General features: G+C 37.9%; 3 protein-coding genes across 3 annotated transcripts; 2 read left to right on the top strand and 1 right to left on the bottom strand.

Annotated features, from left to right (window-relative positions):
• The first annotated feature begins 8 nt into the window (after positions 1 to 8).
• nob1 (NIN1 (RPN12) binding protein 1 homolog) lies at positions 9 to 6,353 on the top strand. Its single transcript, XM_067419997.1, has 9 exons — positions 9 to 123; positions 669 to 801; positions 928 to 1,061; positions 1,152 to 1,223; positions 2,437 to 2,574; positions 2,668 to 2,937; positions 4,537 to 4,634; positions 4,760 to 4,904; positions 5,043 to 6,353. Exons 1-9 carry the CDS (start codon positions 55 to 57, stop codon positions 5,307 to 5,309), a joined length of 1,326 nt encoding a protein of 441 aa, XP_067276098.1. The 5' UTR covers positions 9 to 54; the 3' UTR covers positions 5,310 to 6,353.
• On the bottom strand, positions 5,997 to 14,540 carry cog8 (component of oligomeric golgi complex 8). Its single transcript, XM_067419996.1, has 5 exons — positions 14,150 to 14,540; positions 13,032 to 13,239; positions 8,752 to 9,570; positions 7,347 to 7,515; positions 5,997 to 7,243 (listed from the first exon to the last, which is right to left on the bottom strand). Exons 1-5 carry the CDS (start codon positions 14,476 to 14,478, stop codon positions 6,861 to 6,863), a joined length of 1,908 nt encoding a protein of 635 aa, XP_067276097.1. The 5' UTR covers positions 14,479 to 14,540; the 3' UTR covers positions 5,997 to 6,860.
• On the top strand, positions 14,536 to 18,177 carry nip7 (NIP7 nucleolar pre-rRNA processing protein). Its single transcript, XM_067420002.1, has 5 exons — positions 14,536 to 14,708; positions 14,979 to 15,065; positions 16,954 to 17,092; positions 17,475 to 17,615; positions 17,729 to 18,177. The coding sequence occupies exons 1-5, from the start codon at positions 14,653 to 14,655 to the stop codon at positions 17,846 to 17,848; spliced, it is 543 nt and encodes a 180-aa protein (XP_067276103.1). The 5' UTR covers positions 14,536 to 14,652; the 3' UTR covers positions 17,849 to 18,177.
• Positions 18,178 to 18,454: the final 277 nt, after the last annotated feature.

The following is an 18,454-nucleotide window of genomic DNA, read 5'->3' as shown; positions in this document are numbered from 1 at the left end:
TCGCGAGAATTCATACCCGACGCGACGCTTCTCACGCTTTTCCCCACTGTCAAGATGGAGGCGAGCATGGTGGCGCATGTTGTGGCTGATACTGGTGCTTTTATTAAAAGGGCTCCTCTGCACGTGAGTTATTGTTGATGACGTTGGCTTATTTTGTAACTATTTCAATACTGCTGTCCAGAAATGTCAGTTTTAATGACCGTGACTCAGGATAAATGAGGGAACTGGCATGTGTGGGCTGGTGCAGTAAGTGTAAGTTTACTAGAATTTAGAATAATAAACAGTTGACCTATTGTATGTAGGCACAATCGTGGTGAATTTGATTATAGATAAAAGGGACAAACTAAAACAAATTAGCATGTTTTTCCACAGTGTTGCATAGTACATTAGTGCATTTTAAAATATTTTGAGTACAATTTACTATGACGCATCAATTAATTCAACCATTCTGCACCATGAAGAATGCTGACAGCTCAAAGTCGGACAACTAAGTAATATATAAAGTTTATAAGTGATACATTAATATATATGTGGATGTTCATACATTAATATATATATGTGGATGTTAACGTTACTTGTGGTTACGTTTATTGTGCATAACAGAGACCCAAAATAAAGCCATGCATTTTTATCTGTTACATGTTTGTTTGTGCTTTACTTCGCTTTAGGAAATTGGAAGTAACATTTATACCGTGAAGGATGTTGTTGATGAAATTAGGGATAAACCAACTAAAAGGAGCTTGGCGTTTTTGCCATACAAGCTCAATTTCAAAGAACCATTTCCAGAGTACATACGATTTGGTAAGAACAACTATTAATATCATTGATGCATCTTACTTTAAAAGTCTTTATTTGGGTGCTGGAAATATGTTATAGGTGGTGATTTATGCAGTTTTTTTTTTTTTTTTTTGACGTATTATATCACAGTGACAGAATTTGCTAAAAAGACAGGAGACTATCCCAGTCTTTCAGCAACAGACATCAAGGTCTTGGCTCTGGCTTATCAACTGGAAACTGAACATGTAGGAACTGACCATTTGAAGAAAGAACCTGAGAAAAAGGTACTGATGTTTAATTCAAATTTATTTTTTTAATTTATTTTCATTCACATTTGTTCTGGCTTAAGACACCATGTTTTGTTTGTGTTTCAGGTCCAAATATGCAGTACACAAAGACATCCAGAGACTCCTGTTGGCATTGCTGGTTTCCATTTGCCATCAAAAGTAATTATTTGCTAATATAATCTATATATGAATAATGTTATTGAAAGGAATATCATAGGCTTATTACATTTTGATACAGAACCCTTGAACAATTTTGAGATGTTAATAGTACAGGTTGCACATCAATCAAAAAACAACTACAGAATTCATTGTGTTTATTAAGGGAAAATTGGTCATTTTTTAATTTTTCTGAGTCTTTCATTCTTCCGGTTTAATGTCATGACAAGTGAGGTATACGTTGTTTGTTCAATCTCTGCTCTGTTCAGCTTTACGTTGCTGTCCATCAGACACATGCCGTAAGTTTAGGTTTCTTGTTGGTCTTTATGTTTATGTTGTAATATGCAGCAACACGTATGAGTGCATTTTATGCACCGAACGAGTGGATCACAGTTCATATCCAGACTGGAGCAAGCATGTTTCAAGTTTTTATGAAAATTATTCATATACTGTAGTGCTCCAGACATAAACCAGCACTGTGTATGCACACATTTCACTGTATACCCTCTTCAATGAAATCTAAATGTGCAAATAAGGACACAGATACAGCAGTACATCTGATCATGAAAGCGATGACACAATTAATTATTTTGATACACAGAAGTCCAAGATGTAAACCAAAAAATTTAAGGTGAATGGACAAAAAAAGGACCTGCCTTTATTCTTTCTGTGTAAATCTGGTGCGTGCCATGTGATTGTAGTGCATTTAAACATAATGAAAATATTATTGGACCTTCTTAATTTTTCATATAGACCAATAAGTGCAAAGATAAAATGCTGATTTTTGATATTTCTGAGAATAATTTCTTAAAACATTTGATTTGTTAATAATAGTTGTCAAAAGATTTTTGTGAGTTTGTTGTCATGGTTATATTTTTTATAATGGGTTAGGATTGCCCCCAACTCTACTCATATTTGACTATTAATTTGTCTGTAATGAGTGTGTTGCAGGTCTGTGTTTTATTGGTTGTTACCTCCCCTCTTTCCATCCTCTACACTCCCAATTTTCCACAGCTTTACATGCCCTTTTCCTGGGTGTTTTTCAAATCTGAGGTGTGAAAGACCAGTGACAAAACATTACACTTTAAGGAAAAAGCATACAGATGAAATGCCTCACTGGTTGACAATGTGTATTGATAATGCAGATCTCCCTTAACTTGAAGGTGCCTAGTCACCTACTAATTTAAGCTGCTTATTTTTTTTATTTTTTTTAAAGTCAAGTAAACCAGGAACAGTTGTCCAAAGTCCACCTACAACGAATGAGCAACGAGACTCTGATAGTTCACAATTCAACAGCTTTCATTTTTGGAGGAATCCTCTGCCCAACATTGAGGCTGATCTTCTGGAAATGCTGGTGAGGAAACAGACAACACCTAAACCACTGCCACAATCACTTTAGAATTTTTTAAAAAACATTTTAAGTATTTTCTTTCTTTCTTCCCCATAGGCAGCTGACGCCATTACGGTTACTAACAAATTAGAGTCTGTTGATCTGTCCGCTGACACCCGTGCAGCTGAATCTGAAGAACATGGAGACCAACATGAGGAAGAAGGAGAACAAAGCAGTGATGGTGGTAGTGATGATGAGGAGGAAGATGAGAATGGTGGCGGTTGGATTACTCCCAGCAACATAAAGCGAGTCCAAATGGATGCTGGTAACTGGGGACCCACAGCAGATGTCAAAGTGGGCTGTGTGACTACTGACTTTGCCATGCAGGTACTTGTGTTCATTCTAAAGATTCACAAGCACATACACACACAATACATCAGCGCATTATCCCTGGGGAACCTTCGATTCACTATATGTTCGTGTTGTTTACATTAGATGCACTTGTGTGCTAATTGTGTGCCGACAAAACACAGACATCTAATGCGGTTTCACTCACCGTCTGCAGTTTCGACTCATGACCGGGTTCTTTTTTGTTTTTAAACTATTTGCAAATCCAGCACTAAACTGGGCCTCGTTTATGAAACATTTTTTTAGCGGAATGCCTACAAACACACTTGCACAACTCCATTGCTGCTCCAGATTTTTTTTTTGAGGTCTAAAAGCAAAATGACAGTGCTGCTGACGGCTTCTGTAACCTGAACGAATCTCGTTGATGGTCGTGCTCTTGCACTCGCTCCGGTTGATGTGTGCACACACTCATCCAGGAAAAAAAGTGCCCATACAAGGAATTCCGCCCTTTTGTTACTTGTTATAATCAGTTACTAAAGTAATAAAGGTGTGTTCATGCCATGAAGTTGCCATAATAATAATAATAATAAAAGTATTCACATCCTCACAGAGCTTGTAATTACTGCTTGTAAGATGGGAATTTTCGGAGAGCTCCTACTTGTACTACGTGACGTGACTGCATATTAATTCAAGCATTGGTATTTTTGCCATATAAACATGTAATTCCTGAATGAACAGCTCTAAATGAACAGCTCTGAATGAACAGCTCTAAATGAAATGACGTCGACATGAATGCAGCACCAATATGATGCATGATACATGCAAATAACGCTATACCTAACCTTAAAGGTCCCGTTCTTCGCGTGTTTTCGAAGCTTTGATTATGTTAACAGTGTGCAATATAACATTAGTTCATGTTTTGCATGTAAAAAAACACAGTATTTTTCACACAATTTAATTATCTTTTCAGCGCTGTTTCCTCTGTCCTAAAAACGGCCTGATGATTTTCTTGTTCTATGAAGTCCCTCCTTCAGAAACACGTAACGAGTTCTGATTGGGCCAGCGCTTCTCGTGTTGTGATTGGACAGCAGCTTAGTGCACTTTGCCCGGAAAGGTCCCGCCTCTTACCATAACGGGGAGATGCAAGCGCTGAATGCGCGCTCTTCTCCACGTGGGACAACAAGGGGGCAACAAGACCACGCCCCCTATTTTGCGTGTTCTTGTGGGCGGAGGGTTAGTCAACAAATGGTTCTAGTGACATCATTCCTGAAGGAAGTGCAGGGGTGTAGTCCAAACCGGGCGTTCGCTGTAGACTTTGAAAGGGAACTTCTGTTAAATAAAATATCTCGCTTGGCATTGAACTTTGAGCTTTATAATTTTACAGGTATTATTTATGCTCTAACAGCAACATTACACACTAACTAAAGTTTGAAAGATGGAATCGCGAAGAACGGGACCTTTAATCTTAACCCTGTAGGAAGTACATATAGTTCATTAATATTACTTACTTAAATGCATAATTACACTTTTACGGGCACCTTAAAATAAAGTGAAACTATAGAAATTTGTTAAATCTATTTTATACTATATAGTTGTCTTATTTTGTCACAAAAACAAATCTTCTTGTTTTCCTTACAGAATGTTCTAATTCAGATTGGACTGCATGTGCTGTCTGTTAATGGCATGCTCATTAAAAACACCAGGAATTTCATTCTGCGCTGTCATGCCTGCTTCAAGTAAGTGATGGATTTCCCTTGGAAGATTTTGTAGCAGCAATAATTACACATTTATAATATGTGATGTGTAACATTACTGCTGTAATTACATAATGTTTTTTTTGTTTTTGTTTCCAATTTTGTAGGACAACAACAAACATAACCAAATCTTTCTGTCCAAACTGTGGGCATGACACCTTGAAGAAGATTGCTGTCACCGTGAATGAGGACGCTACCATGCAGATGCATTTTTCCAGGAATCCCAAAGTGCTGAATCCAAAGGGGAAGAGAGTGAGTAATGTTTTGACAAAAAATTTAATGTTTGAGCGTAATGCATTAGAAAGAATTTTCAAATTAAAAAAAGCTATTGTATAAGTAGTGTCATATAAATGAATGTCAGTGATATAAACTTATGGTTTGTCTCTGCAGTACTCTTTGCCTATGCCACAAGGAGGAAAACACGCCAGCAACCCGCACCTAGTGGAAGATCAGCGTTTCCCCCAGCAGAGGTTGTCTAAAAAAGCTCGCCAGAAGACTGACGTGATGGACCCAGATTACCTGGCCGGTAGCTCCCCGTTCTCTGAGCACGATATTTACAGCAGGTCAGCCAGCTTACACCTGCGGGACACCCAGACCGGAGGAGGAAGGCGAAGGACAAATCCGAACGCAGCACGCAAAAAATTTGTAAAGAAGTGATTGTGTTTTTACACTACCTGCAGAATCTGGACTGAAAGCCTGAAACATTGAATTCAGAAAAAATTAAAATGTTTTATATTGATTTATCTGAATCATGTTTCAACTTTCCTTAACCTTGAGTTTAACTCTGTTACAGAATATTTTCCATATTCTACCTTCAAAACACTTGAAATGGTGGGTAACACTTTACAATGAGGTTTCATTTGTTAACATGAACTAACAATGAACAATACTTCAATAGCATTTATTATCTTGGTCAATATTTTATTATTTTTCAATTTATTATTATTTATTATCTTGGTCAATAGTAATTTCAACATTTACAACAGATTCAAAGTTGTATTTGTTAATGTTACTTAATGCACTCTGAACTAACAAGTCAATTCTTATTAATGTTAACAAAGATGAAAAAATACTTAACAAAATATATTGATTATTGTTAGTTCATGTTAGCTAATGAATTGAGACCTTATTGTAATGTTACCAAATTGTGATATGGAAATCTTATTTTTGTGCTGATTTACCTGACTGATCTAGATTTAAAAAAAAAGTCAAATTCTTTGCAAAGACAAACAGCAATTCAATGCTGCTGTTTCATAGTATTTTCATCTGTTGTTTTTTTTTGGGAGGGGGGGGAGATAACACCTTTGCTTTGTTCTAATGAATATCAAAATATCACAAACATCAGAGTATATATATATATTTTAATTTCAATAAACCTTTCCCCCCTAAAACTCCCTAGAAAATACAAGTAAACAAAAAAGATACAACAGAGGTAAACAGAGTAAATTACAACCACATAAAGAAGACCCAAAATGTTTTTGAACACTTAAGTTAAACTTCATGTTACATATGTAGGCAAATAGTGCACAAGCTTTTCACAGAAATGTTTTTTTTTTTTTTTGTGCAATGGTAAACCCACTGATTGCGCATGGTTTTTCAAAATCTCAAATGATCAAATTTGCACGTTTTAGCAGGAAAACCACAGGTTTAGATAATCAAGAATATGTCCCACCAAGCACAAATAAACAGAAAATGACACCATTTATTTCGTCTTCATTTTGAACAGTATATAATGTCAAGTGTTTTGTGAAATGTTTAGCTTAAAGTGCTTGTGCTATATTATACATTTTTCAATCAAAGTGAGTGGCATTTAACTTGTGTCAAAATACTTTTGGGACAACTAAATCAGAGTCGTGATTCAATTGACATTTTACTGCAATTTAAATATCAACCATATTTAATTAATTACATAATATATTACATTATTACCTTCACCAAAATAAAGTTGCCAATAAAATTGCAAACCAGACCCTGGTATAAGCTTGTACAGGACACCTAAAAACATTCATCATGTACTATACAGCAGGGGTGCTCAAACATTTTCCTGCATAGTTTATCTCCAACCTTAACTAACCACACCTGAACCAGCTAATCAAGGTTTTCAGACTCAGTAGAAACTTCCAGGCAAGCGTGTTGGAGCTCAACTGCAGGACATTGGACCTCCAGGAACAGGATTGGACACCACTGCTATACAGCAATTGTTGCTTTTTATTTTAACAGCATGTCCTCAACATTACTATCATTTATGGACAAATCTTCTGGTAAGTTATGTACATCAAAGGTCATGTCAGGTACTGGCGTCGATACGTTTTGCTCTGTAGTGACCGCTTCAGCAGAAATGTTCTCTTTCTGAGAAAGATGGAGATCAAATGCTGACATAGCTTTTTCTTGCTCAGAAAAGACAGGCTTTTCTTCTTGAAGAGTAACAGGATCTGATTCAGCTGTCATCAGGCTGCCCAGATCAGTGCAGAGATCCAGGACGGCGGTCAAAGGCTCCTTCTGGGGCAGAACAAACTCCAGCGGCTCCAGAACCATGTTCACATTGATGCAGCCTAGACTGCCATACTTATAAACCTGGGTTGGAGGGACACCTATAATACAAAAATACAAAATACATTTTAAGACAACATGATTTGTTTTTGTAATGTGAGAAAAATGTTAGCTGGTGGTTGATTTTATCCTGTGGTTATTTACCTAGTATGAGTGAGAGCTGAGCTGGAGGAAAGAGAACTTGTAGACACCGGTTCAAGAAAGGCACCATGTCCTCAGCAAATGCACTGCAGAACTGAACGAATAGTTCCCGTTCACGGCTACTGAAGGCAGATTCCTCGGCTCGATGGAAAACCAGGATAAGCTTGGTCACCTGACAAGAAATAAAGAACGTTAGATCGGATTTATGTGAAAACAGGAAAATGGCTGTACAAGGAGGCCAAGAAAATGTCAATCTTTTTCCTTTAACTGCGCTTGTCATTTCATTTGAATTTAGTCAATCTACACTACATTTTTGAGGTTTTAGGGTTATTAAGAATCTTTTTTTTAATTTTTTTTATACTAAATTGACCAAAAGTAACAATATTTGTATATTTCAAATTTAAAAAGCCAACTAAATTGATCAAAAGTAACAATATTTGTATATTTCAAATATTAAAAAGTAAAATATTTGTATATTTCAAATAAATTAGCAACACAACTGTTTTCAACATTGATAATAGAAATAAATGTTTCTTGAGCAGCAAATCAAAATAAAATGATTTCTGAAGGATCATGTGACACTAAAGACTGGATTAATGATAACATTACAGGAATTACATTTTAAAAATTGTAATAACATTTCAGAATATTACAGTTTACACTATTTTTGATCAAATAAAATCAACCTTGGTGAGCATAAGAGACTTCTATATTTAAAGGGTTAGTTCACCCAAACCTGTAAGACCTTCGTTCATGTTCGGAACACAAATTAAGATATTTTCGATGAAATCCGAGAGCTTTCTGAACCACTCATAGTGGTTGTAGTGGAAAGGTTGTAAATATGTTGTTAAAATAGTTCTTGTGACTCCAGTGGTTCAACCTTAATGTTATGAAGCGACATGAATATGTCTACGTCACAACAAGTGTTACGTCAGAACGCCACCTCACCATCGCAACATTCATGTTCACATTAGCACAACAACGCATGCGTGTGATGCTGACGCAGGAGTCAGCCAATAACGAGCTGGTGTTCTGATGTAGAACTGTAGTGCTGCACTGTGTTTACAACTTCCACAGCATCAGAGACTGACATGGAAAAGATTTTTAAATGAATATGTCTTATTTTTGTTTGTTTTTTTGCGCACAAAAATTATTCTTGTCGCTTCATAATATTAAGGTTGAACCACTGGAGTCACAAAGACTACTTTAACAATGTCTTCACTACCTTTTTGGGCCTTGAAAGTTGCAATAATGTTGCTGCCTATGAGTTTTTCAGAAAGCTCTCGGATTTCATCAAAAATATCTTCATTTGTGTATCGAAAATGAGCGGTCTTACAGGAATGTCATTTTTGGGTGAACTAACGCTTTAAAAATCTTAATAATTAACATCCTACATTTCCATGTGTACCTTGATAAGGGCATCCTCAACGGATTTGCTAACTTCCTGTGCGAGTCCAATAGGGCAGCACAGTCTTAAGTCATTGAAGGCTGTCAGGACATTATTGAGGAAGCAGGCTAGAGGTGGGAAATCCAGCAGGGCCATAGGGGGCTGAAGTGTGCCCGGCTGGGTGCTCGGGACCGCTGGCGGAATGGTGCTTCCAAGTATCGATGGGTAAGAAATCAGCGTGTACAAGTTCATATCCTCTTGGAACTTGTCCACCGCTTCCTGAATAGCTTTCCGGAACGTGTCCATGGCAACCTGCTGAAATATGGGAGCGAGTTGGCCACGGAAATCCGCCCCGACCCTGCTAAAGGAGAGGCCGAAGTACATGCACTGCCCAAGCAGAGAATCCAAGCGGCTTCCCACCCCACGCTGGAGGTCCCGATCGAGGGTCTCCAAAAACTGTGCTGCCTGCTGCACCACCCAGCCGTGAAAGATGGCGCTCTCATTCAAAGCCTGACCTCCGGGTGGCAGCAACGGATCCTCGTCAGAGAAGATGGCGCGATACTGGGTGATAATATCGAAGAGGTGCACGCGGCAGGTTTCGATGGTCTTCGTAATGTGGAAGTACGGGTCTTCATCTGGGATTGCGGTGAGAATGGATCGCAGCCAACTCCCACGAGCTTGCAGAAATTTGACGCGCAGCTCGGCTTCGGTAAAAACATCCATTCGGCGCAAGTAGCCAATCACGCGCAGGCAAACCGGGAGCTGCGAATTGCTACGCAGCTGTTGAAGAAGTTGGTTCAGCATAAGTTGAGCTGACAATCGAACCTCGTGCACAATTCCCTAAAAGAAGACAAACAAGAATATTATTTAAAGGGTTAGTTCACATTAAAATGATCAAAGTAATTCGGCTTCAGGGGGTTAATAAAGACCTAAGGAAGAGAAGCAATGTGTTTTTGTAAGAAAAATATATATCCATATTTATAACTTTATAAATTATAATTTCGACGGAAGAAGTAGTTGTGACGGAAGAGTGACCTCTGACCTGACGCATGACGTAGAAGTAGCGTACACTTTAGAAGAAATCATGTTAATTTCAAATACTTATATCACTGACAACAGTAGTCCGGCCAGGATATTGTCATTTAAAAGTTGTTGTTGCAGCGCTCAACTGATGTTGACGTTGTGTTTTGGCCTGAAGCTCCACCCTCCACCAATCACGAAGTCAGTAGTGTTTCGGCAACCGGGTTGCCAGCTCTGCTCTAGTTACCACAGCTGCAGATCTACAAACGGTCCTGCTGATCCTGCAGCCTATCTGGCAACCTCGAGTCAGGGGGGAGGGGGAGAGGGATACACCGCTCTACAGTCATTTGAAAGTGATTGCAGTACCAGTTTTGGCCACAATCTTACATACACTTCCTTTAAATCTTCTTTTTTAAGACTTCTAATTCAGCACTGGTGTTTTGTTTTGCTCTACCTCTTTCTCCACAATGCAATTTTAACCTGGTGCGACTTATGCTGCATTCCAGGCAGGTTTTTGAGCCCGTAAGTTACAACTTTAAACCACGACTCACAACTTTGTAGCGTTCCAGGCAAAGTCATGCCAAACTGCCCAAGCGGCAGGAATTGCGGAAGCTAAATGTAAACAAAACTTGCAGGACCTAACGACAAAGGTGCTTACTCCTTGTTTATTTGAGGGAAACTGTGGAGGAAAAAAATGGCGCATGAGGCAAGAGAAGCTGTTATACCTTTTTATTATATTATTATTTATATATTGGAAAATATGTAGTATTTTTGTAGTAAAATGTATCCAAAAACCACTAGGCCAGTGTTATATAAAGGTCCTTCTCAAAAAATTTGCATATTGTGATAAAGTTAATTATTTTCCATAATGTAATGATAAAAATTAAACTTTCATATATTTTAGATTCATTGCACACCAACTGAAATATTTCAGGTTTTTTATTGTTTTAATACTGATGATTCCTATCTCAAAAAAATTAGCATATTTCATCCGACCAATAAAAGAAGTGTTTTAATACAAAAAAAAGTCAGCCTGCAAATAATTATGTTCAGTTATGAACTCAATACTTGGTCGGGAATCCTTTTGCAGAAATGACTGCTTCAATGCGGCGTGGCATGGAGGCGATCAGCCTGTGGCACTGCTGAGGTGTTCAGGAGGCCCAGGATGCTTCGATGAGCGGCCTTAAGCTCATCCAGAGTGTTGGGTCTTGCGTCTCTCAACTTTCTCTTCACAATATCCCACAGATTCTCTATGGGGTTCAGGTCAGGAGAGTTGGCAGGCCAATTGAGCACAGTAATACCATGGTCAGTAAACCATTTACCAGTGGTTTTGACACTGTGAGCAGGTGCCAGGTCGTGCTGAAAAACTAAATCTTCATCTCCATAAAGCTTTTCAGCAGATGGAAGCATGAAGTGCTTCAAAATCTCCTGATAGCTAGCTGCATTGGCCCTGCCCTTGATAAAACACAGTGGACCAACACCAGCAGCTGACATGGCACCCCAGACCATCACTGACTGTGGGTACTTGACACTGGACTTCAGGCATTTTGGCATTTCATTCTCCCCAGTCTTCCTCCAGACTCTGGCACCTTTATTTCCGAATGACATGCAAAATTTGCTTTCACCCGAAAAAAGTACTTTGGACCACTGAGCAACAGTCCAGTGCTGCTTCTCTGTAGCCCAAAAGTGGCTTGACCTGGGGAATGCGGCACCTGTAGCCCATTTCCTGCACACGCCTGTGCACGGTGGCTCTGGATGTTTCTACTCCAGACTCAGTCCACTGCTTCCGCAGGTCCCCCAAGGTCTGGAATCGGTCCTTCTCCACAATCTTCCTCAGGGTCCGGTCACCTCTTCTCGTTGTGCAGCGTTTTTTGCCACACTTTTTCCTTCCCACAGACTTCCCACTGAGGTGCCTTGATACAGCACTCTGGGAACAGCCTATTCGTTCAGAAATTTCTTTCTGTGTCTTACCCTCTCGCTTGAGGCTGGGAGTTTTTAAAAGCCTCAGGAATCTTTTGCAGGTGTTTAGAGTTAATTAGTTGATTCAGATGATTAGGTTAATAGCTCGTTTAGAGAACCTTTTCATGATATGCTAATTTTTTATAGGAATTTGGGGTTTTCATGAGCTGTATGCCAAAATCATCAGTATTAAAACAATAAAAGACCTGAAATATTTCAGTGAAGTGCAATTAATCTAAAATATATAAAAGTTTATTTTTTATCATTACATTATGGAAAATAATGAACTTTATCACAATATGCTAATTTTTTAGAAGGACCTGTATTTTGTTCAGTTGAGTTCTTACAATACCCCAAATGTTTCTAGCTATTTGTAAATTGTAGGTTAAAATGTTAGTTTTAATTTGAATAGGTTAAAATGCTATTTTAACCTATGGTATTTTCATATCTGTGTTACCTTCGGTTTCCGAAGCGCTTTACTCTTAGCAGTGTGCAACAAGTGTCACAGCAGCCACTGAGCGAACGCACAGACTGATGTCATCATAACATAATTTTAAAAAAACTTAAATGTATCTAATATGATAAACAGAACTGCATTACCTCATACTCATGACCAGAAAAGCGGAAATGGCGCCCGCGACTGTGCCCTTTCGTCATAATAAAAGTCCCGTTGCTTGTGGTTGCGTAACAATCGCTCCAGCTACCTTTCTCAGCTCCACAACACTCGGTCCTGCTCTGCTTCATACTACAGTAATGTTAATAACCGCATCCATGAACATGATTTCCACCAGAGTCCTATTTTCCACTGGTTGTGAGGTGAAGACCACATGTCCCAAGATTCTGAGCTTAAACTTGGCGTCAAACTACGCCTTTGTTTTGAATAGGCAATCTCTAGCGGAAGGAAAAATGACAGTGCAGCTTTAATTTATTCTTGCACTCAATGGACTGAAAACTAGCTAACGCTAGAAATTTGCTGATAACACATAACATTTGCAGATAAATAATGTTAGAGCAATACCTTATTTTAATAAACTATTTAGTTTTTAATGTATGACTTTCATAAACACTGCACCCGTAGGGGCTGCCATTGTTGTTTCGCGGGCTATGTGACGGCAGAACTTGTAACTGGGAGTACATCGATCTAGTACGAGTTCACGGGTGGGAAGTCACAGGTTTAACGGCCGTTCCAGTGCACTTTCACGGGTAGAAGGTTGGAAAAACACGGGTTGCCTGAAACACGGGATTACTTTCCAGAAAATATGGTAAAAGTGAAGAACAAAGAATCATCTTCAATTACAGGTGCAGTACAGCATCACATGTACCTGGATGACAGGAAGTGATGAATGTTTTTTCTCCAGTCTCTTGACATAAGCGGCCAGCTCCAGCGCCTCCTCGTAGTATCCATTACGGACGCAGGTGTCCATCAGCTGAGGGATCTCCAGAATCTCCAAGATCTCAGTGTGTCGATTCAGCGTCAGGCTGTTCATACGCCTGCTGACGCTGATCTCCTCAGCCTCCTTTATAAAACCTCTGCAAATAAATGAGAGAAAACAGAAACCAGTTACAAAAAGCATTTTGATTATAGTGCAGTCTAATGTGTTTGCCTGTCTAATGTAGCATTTCATTTTGTTTTTCTCATGGTACTGCTATAATAATAATATTACAATCAATATATAACTTGCATTAGTCATTAATGTACATTTATATAATTTTTAACATTCATGTAAACTACCATTCAAAAGAACTTATATACATCAAGGGTGCACTGTTCTTTTGAACGTTCTATTCATCAAAGTATCACGGGGAAACGAATATTGATTCAAAAAAAATATTAAGCAAAAAAATTGATTTCAACATTGAAATAGCAAACAGTTATTTTAAATTGAAATAATATTTTACGGTATTATTGTTTATTGTTATTATTGTATTTACTGTTTTTTTTAATCAAACGTTGTCTTGGTGAACATAAGAAGCTCCTTTCAAAAATATGAAATAAGATCTTACCTACCCCAAACTTTTTAATGTTAGTAGTGAACATTCCTATTGAAACAGATCAAAAATGGATATGTTTTGTGGGTATTTGGAAGTACATTATTAACTTTAAAGTAGGTTTAAATGTATGTTTGTTAAATAATGAATACATAAATATAATAATCACAGTTTACCAAATCCGTCTATTCAATGGCATCAAACTCATCCATCTGCAATGCACATTAGCAGACAGACAGACAGACAGACAGACAGACAGACAGACAGACAGACAGACAGACAGACAGACAGACAGACAGATAGATAGATAGATAGATAGATAGATAGATAGATAGATAGATAGATAGATAGATAGATAGATAGATAGATAGATGGACGGACGGACAGAGTCAAACAAATCTCTCTCAATCACCCCTCCATTCTTTCCAGTCAGTGAGAGTGAAGCACAGACCTGCATCTCTCAGTAAAGCTGGGCAGTTTGTGCACTAGTTTAGAGAGGCAGTTCTCCACTGTGCTGAAGTCAGTGTAGATGTGCTGTGTGCAGTCCGCGGTCCTGATGAACGTCTTGTAGTTGGTGAAGGCCAGCTCGCGAGTCTGCTGCAGGATCTGAGCCCGCTCTTCCGACAGACGCTCCGGCTCCCGGTTTAACTCGTCCACACCGCACGAGCACAACTGCGACAGATACGCTGCGAAGTCCGGGTTCTCTCTCCAGTTCTCAGGAAAGCTGTCTTTAAAGATCGAGACCAGGATACTCTCATCCTCCACGTCTACGGTAGCCATGATGGATCGGAAGTGTTGATTCAGATCTCAACAATAAAACTTTATTTAAAATGTTTGACGTCACATGTGTGCGACGGACTGCACCCACGTGGCTTGCGTACGGTCTGTCTCTAGGAGCTGCAGTGTGTATTTTTGAATAGCTTATTTAAGAAAAAACTAATTATTCTCTTCATCATGCGTCCTTTAACAGACGACGAGACAAAAACAATGTTTGAGAAACTCTCTAAATAGTAAGTGGCATGTGTCGGGTAAGACTCATTTAGATCTATTGACAAAAGTGTAGCCAGATTGTGTGATCTTGTCATGTGTAATGTAACTGTTACTCAAACTACTCTATTCTACACAAGATGGATCGTTTATATCTTTCTCTTCACAGCTCTTTATTTACATAATTATTTTTGAATGTGTGTTGCTCCATAGGACACATGCTATTTTAAATTAAACTTGAAGTTGATTTTAATGACAATTCAATTAAGTATGTCCATTTTTTGTGTTTCTAGCATTGGGGAGAACATTAGACTTCTTATTGATCGGCCTGACGGGACTTACTGTTTCAGACTTCATGATGATCGAGTATATTATATGAGGTAAGGATGATTACTATCTGTTAAATGTGAAAACCATAAAACGAAGTTCATATCGAAGTTTCCTATTTCCTTTTAATAGCCTGTTTGCTTTGGGCAAGACGAGTAATCATTCTGATGCCATAACAAGTGTTTTTAATGCATGTGGCTGCAATAATTTCATTTTATCAGCCTTTAGGAGTACACTAACGTTACAACTGACTCAAAGGAGTAGTTCACTTTAAAATGAAAATTATCCCATGACTCAGCCTCAGGCCATTCTAGGTGTATATGACTTCCTTCTTTCTCATCAACACAATCAGTTATATTGATAAATATCATGATGCTTCCAAGCTTTATAATGGCAACGAAATGGGCTCACGAGTTTGAAGCTCAAAAAAGTGCATCCATCCATTCATCCATCATAAAAATACTCCACACGGCTCTGGGGGGGTTAATAAAGGGTTAGTACACCCAAAAATGAAATTTCTTTGATTAATGACTCACCCCAATGTAGTTCCACACCCATAAGACCTCCATTCATCCTCGGAACACAGTTTAAGATATTTTAGATTTAGTCCGAGGGCTTTCTGTCCTTTGAATGTAAGTGTATGCCCACTTGCTGTCCACGTCCAGAAGGTAATGAAAACATCATCAAAGTAGTCCATATGTGACATCAGTTTGTTAGTTAGACTCTTTTGAAGCATCGACAATACATTTTGGTCCAAAAATAACAAAAAATATGATTATTCAACATTGTCTTCTCTTCCGTGTTTGTTTTCAAACCTCAAATAAAGAATCAAACGGTCGTGAATCAGCAGATTGATTCGTGATTCATATCACCAATGTCACGTGATTTCAGCAGTTTGCCAGTTTGACATGTGATCTGAATCATGATTCTTGACCGTTTGAATCTTTATTTGAGGAACACGGAAGAGTTATTTTAAATATCTTGTGTTCCGAGGATGAACAGAGGTCTTACGGGTGTGGAACGACATTGGGGGGAGTCATTAAAGGGTTACTTCACCGCTTTTTCATATTAAACTATGTTATTCCCTTAACTAAAAAGAGTTGATACCTCTCTCGTCTCAGTGCGTGCACTTAATCTCTCTGACGCGCAGTGACGATCTGATAGCATTTAGCTTAGCCCACTAAGCCCAGTTCATTCATAGCATACAACTAGAGTCTGTTTTTGTTCATACAATATTCAAATGGTAGCCTAACCAAAATAGTTTGGTTGCCAACGTTCTTCAAAATATATTTTGTGTTTCACTGAAGTCATACAGGTTTGGAACGACACGAGTGAGTAAATGATTGATGACAGCATTTAAAAGCATTAAAATATCCTTTACTGTATCATAGCTTAAAATCATCAGTGCTTTACTGTCAAGTGCATTTATGTGTGACAAAAGTGCAATATTAAGTGTATCTGCATTTGCAGTAAATTTGATAATATCTATCATTATTTGTCCCTGTTTTAATTAGTTACTCCAATTTAAGGCCCTAACGCCAGCAAAAACATTCATGGGGAACTCAGGGGCCGGATGGGCTGGGTTTGCCAGGGGTGGATTTGAGCCCCAGTCTAGCCCTGGATGCGACAAAGAAGACCTAAGACAGTTGAGCCTGTATTAGGCAAGAATGGGACAACATTCCTGTTCCATGTCCCAACTTTTTTGAGATGTGTTGATGCCATGAAATTTTAAATCAACTTATTTTCCCTTAAAATTACACATTTTCTCAGTTTAAAAATGTGATATGTCACCTATGTTGTATTCGATAAAATTTTGAAATTTGAACAGGTTTTATTCACAATTGGTACAGTGTCCCAACTTTTTTGGAATCGGTTTTGTAACAATAATATAAATATGAACATGATGAGGAGTAATCTTTATTGACATCTTTTCCATTCTAGTGAAAAAATCCTAAAGTTGGCTACAAATATCTCCCGAGATAAACTGATATCAGTTGGTACATGTTTCGGAAAGTTCACCAAGACTCAGCAGTTCCGTCTACACATCACAGCTCTTGATTTCCTTGCACCATATGCAAAGGTAAATATTCATTCTTATGTATTTTGTAACATTACATTAGGAATAGCACTGTTATTTTCCTCTTTATTACTATGAAGCTGATTTAAGTCTTCACATAAGTACATAAAAAATATTGTAGACAATATTTGTGTTTCGACAGTTTTTCCTTTATCCTTTCTGACTATTACGTTTGTCCAAACTTTTGACTAGCTGTGTGCATAATCTGCATATCAGTGTTACTTTAGTTTTTACTTTTGAATTAGCTTTTATTATAATATTTGTTTTCATGTAAATTTATTGTGCTTGTCATTTTATATATATAAAATCTCAAAAGCTCAAGGGTAAGTTGATTTCTCAATTCACTTCAAGTTCATTGTGAACTAACATGCATATGTCACTGTAGTTTAAGGTGTGGGTGAAGCCTGGATCAGAGCAGTCATTTCTGTATGGGAACCACATTATGAAATCAGGCCTGGGGAGAATCACAGAAAACACATCGCAGTACCAAGGAGTGGTGGTGTATTCAATGTCTGATGTACCGCTGGTGAGACATTTCTGTTTGAAAATCCTCAAGGTGGAACAACTTAACAAGGCGGTCATGTTAAGAAAAGTATCCTGTGACCTTTGTATACACTCACTGTCTTGATCTCATTCCAGGGCTTTGGAGTCGCAGCGAAGACCACACAGGAGTGTCGGAATGTCGACCCCATGTCCATTGTGGTTTTCCATCAAGCTGATATTGGAGAGTACATCAGAAGTGAAGACACGCTGACATAAGAGCATACAATAACAGAAGTACTCACGGACAGTTCATTACATTATGGGTATTGGATGTTCTTTTACACAAGTTTGAAAAACTTCAATCAAATCAACATTTTTGGACCGTCTTCTGGATAGTTTTCAATGTGTAAACAAATGTATGTAATTTTCATTAGTTACTGTGAGTTTATGCATTTATGTATTATTTTCCTCTGAAACCAAACCAAGTTACATCACCCACAAACTTGTTTGAAATTAACATTTTCAAGAATAATTCAGCTAAAAGAAACATTGACAGTGAAATCAAGGTTCACATCCATTTTGACCAATTAAAGTCATTTTCTTCAGATGTTTTGTTACTGCAAAAGGATTTTTAAAGAGAGAAGAAATTCTGATAATGATGCTGAGCTTAACTAATAATATTCATATTGACTACAAATTTCTGACAATTTATTATCCAGGTTTGTCTATGACAGTGGAAAGATTAAAGTTCTAAAGGTTTTTCTTTAGAAAACCCATATATAATTTTTTTTAAATAAATGTATACTTTTATTCACCAAGGATGCATTTAACTGATCAAAAGTGACATTAAAGACTTAAACATTGTTACAAAAATATTTCAAA

Source organism: Pseudorasbora parva, chromosome 16 (assembly GCF_024679245.1).
Source record: "Pseudorasbora parva isolate DD20220531a chromosome 16, ASM2467924v1, whole genome shotgun sequence".
In the NCBI taxonomy this organism is placed as follows: Eukaryota; Metazoa; Chordata; class Actinopteri; order Cypriniformes; family Gobionidae; genus Pseudorasbora; species Pseudorasbora parva.
Note: the sequence above shows the minus strand (reverse complement) of the source record. Positions and strands in the feature narration are given on the sequence as shown.

Coding starts and splice junctions, on each gene's coding strand:
- cog8 (XM_067419996.1), bottom strand. CDS start 14,478: ATGGCTACCGTAGACGTGGAGGATGAGAGTATCCTGGTCTCGATCTTT. Junction 7,516..8,751: donor TTGAGGATGCCCTTATCAAG/GTACACATGGAA, acceptor ATTTCTTGTCAG/GTGACCAAGCTTATCCTGGT. Junction 7,244..7,346: donor TCAGCTCTCACTCATACTAG/GTAAATAACCAC, acceptor TTTGTATTATAG/GTGTCCCTCCAACCCAGGTT.
- nip7 (XM_067420002.1), top strand. CDS start 14,653: ATGCGTCCTTTAACAGACGACGAGACAAAAACAATGTTTGAGAAACTC. Junction 17,093..17,474: donor TCCTTGCACCATATGCAAAG/GTAAATATTCAT, acceptor ATGTCACTGTAG/TTTAAGGTGTGGGTGAAGCC. Junction 17,616..17,728: donor CAATGTCTGATGTACCGCTG/GTGAGACATTTC, acceptor ATCTCATTCCAG/GGCTTTGGAGTCGCAGCGAA.
- nob1 (XM_067419997.1), top strand. CDS start 55: ATGGAGGCGAGCATGGTGGCGCATGTTGTGGCTGATACTGGTGCTTTT. Junction 4,635..4,759: donor CGCTGTCATGCCTGCTTCAA/GTAAGTGATGGA, acceptor CCAATTTTGTAG/GACAACAACAAACATAACCA. Junction 4,905..5,042: donor TGAATCCAAAGGGGAAGAGA/GTGAGTAATGTT, acceptor TTGTCTCTGCAG/TACTCTTTGCCTATGCCACA.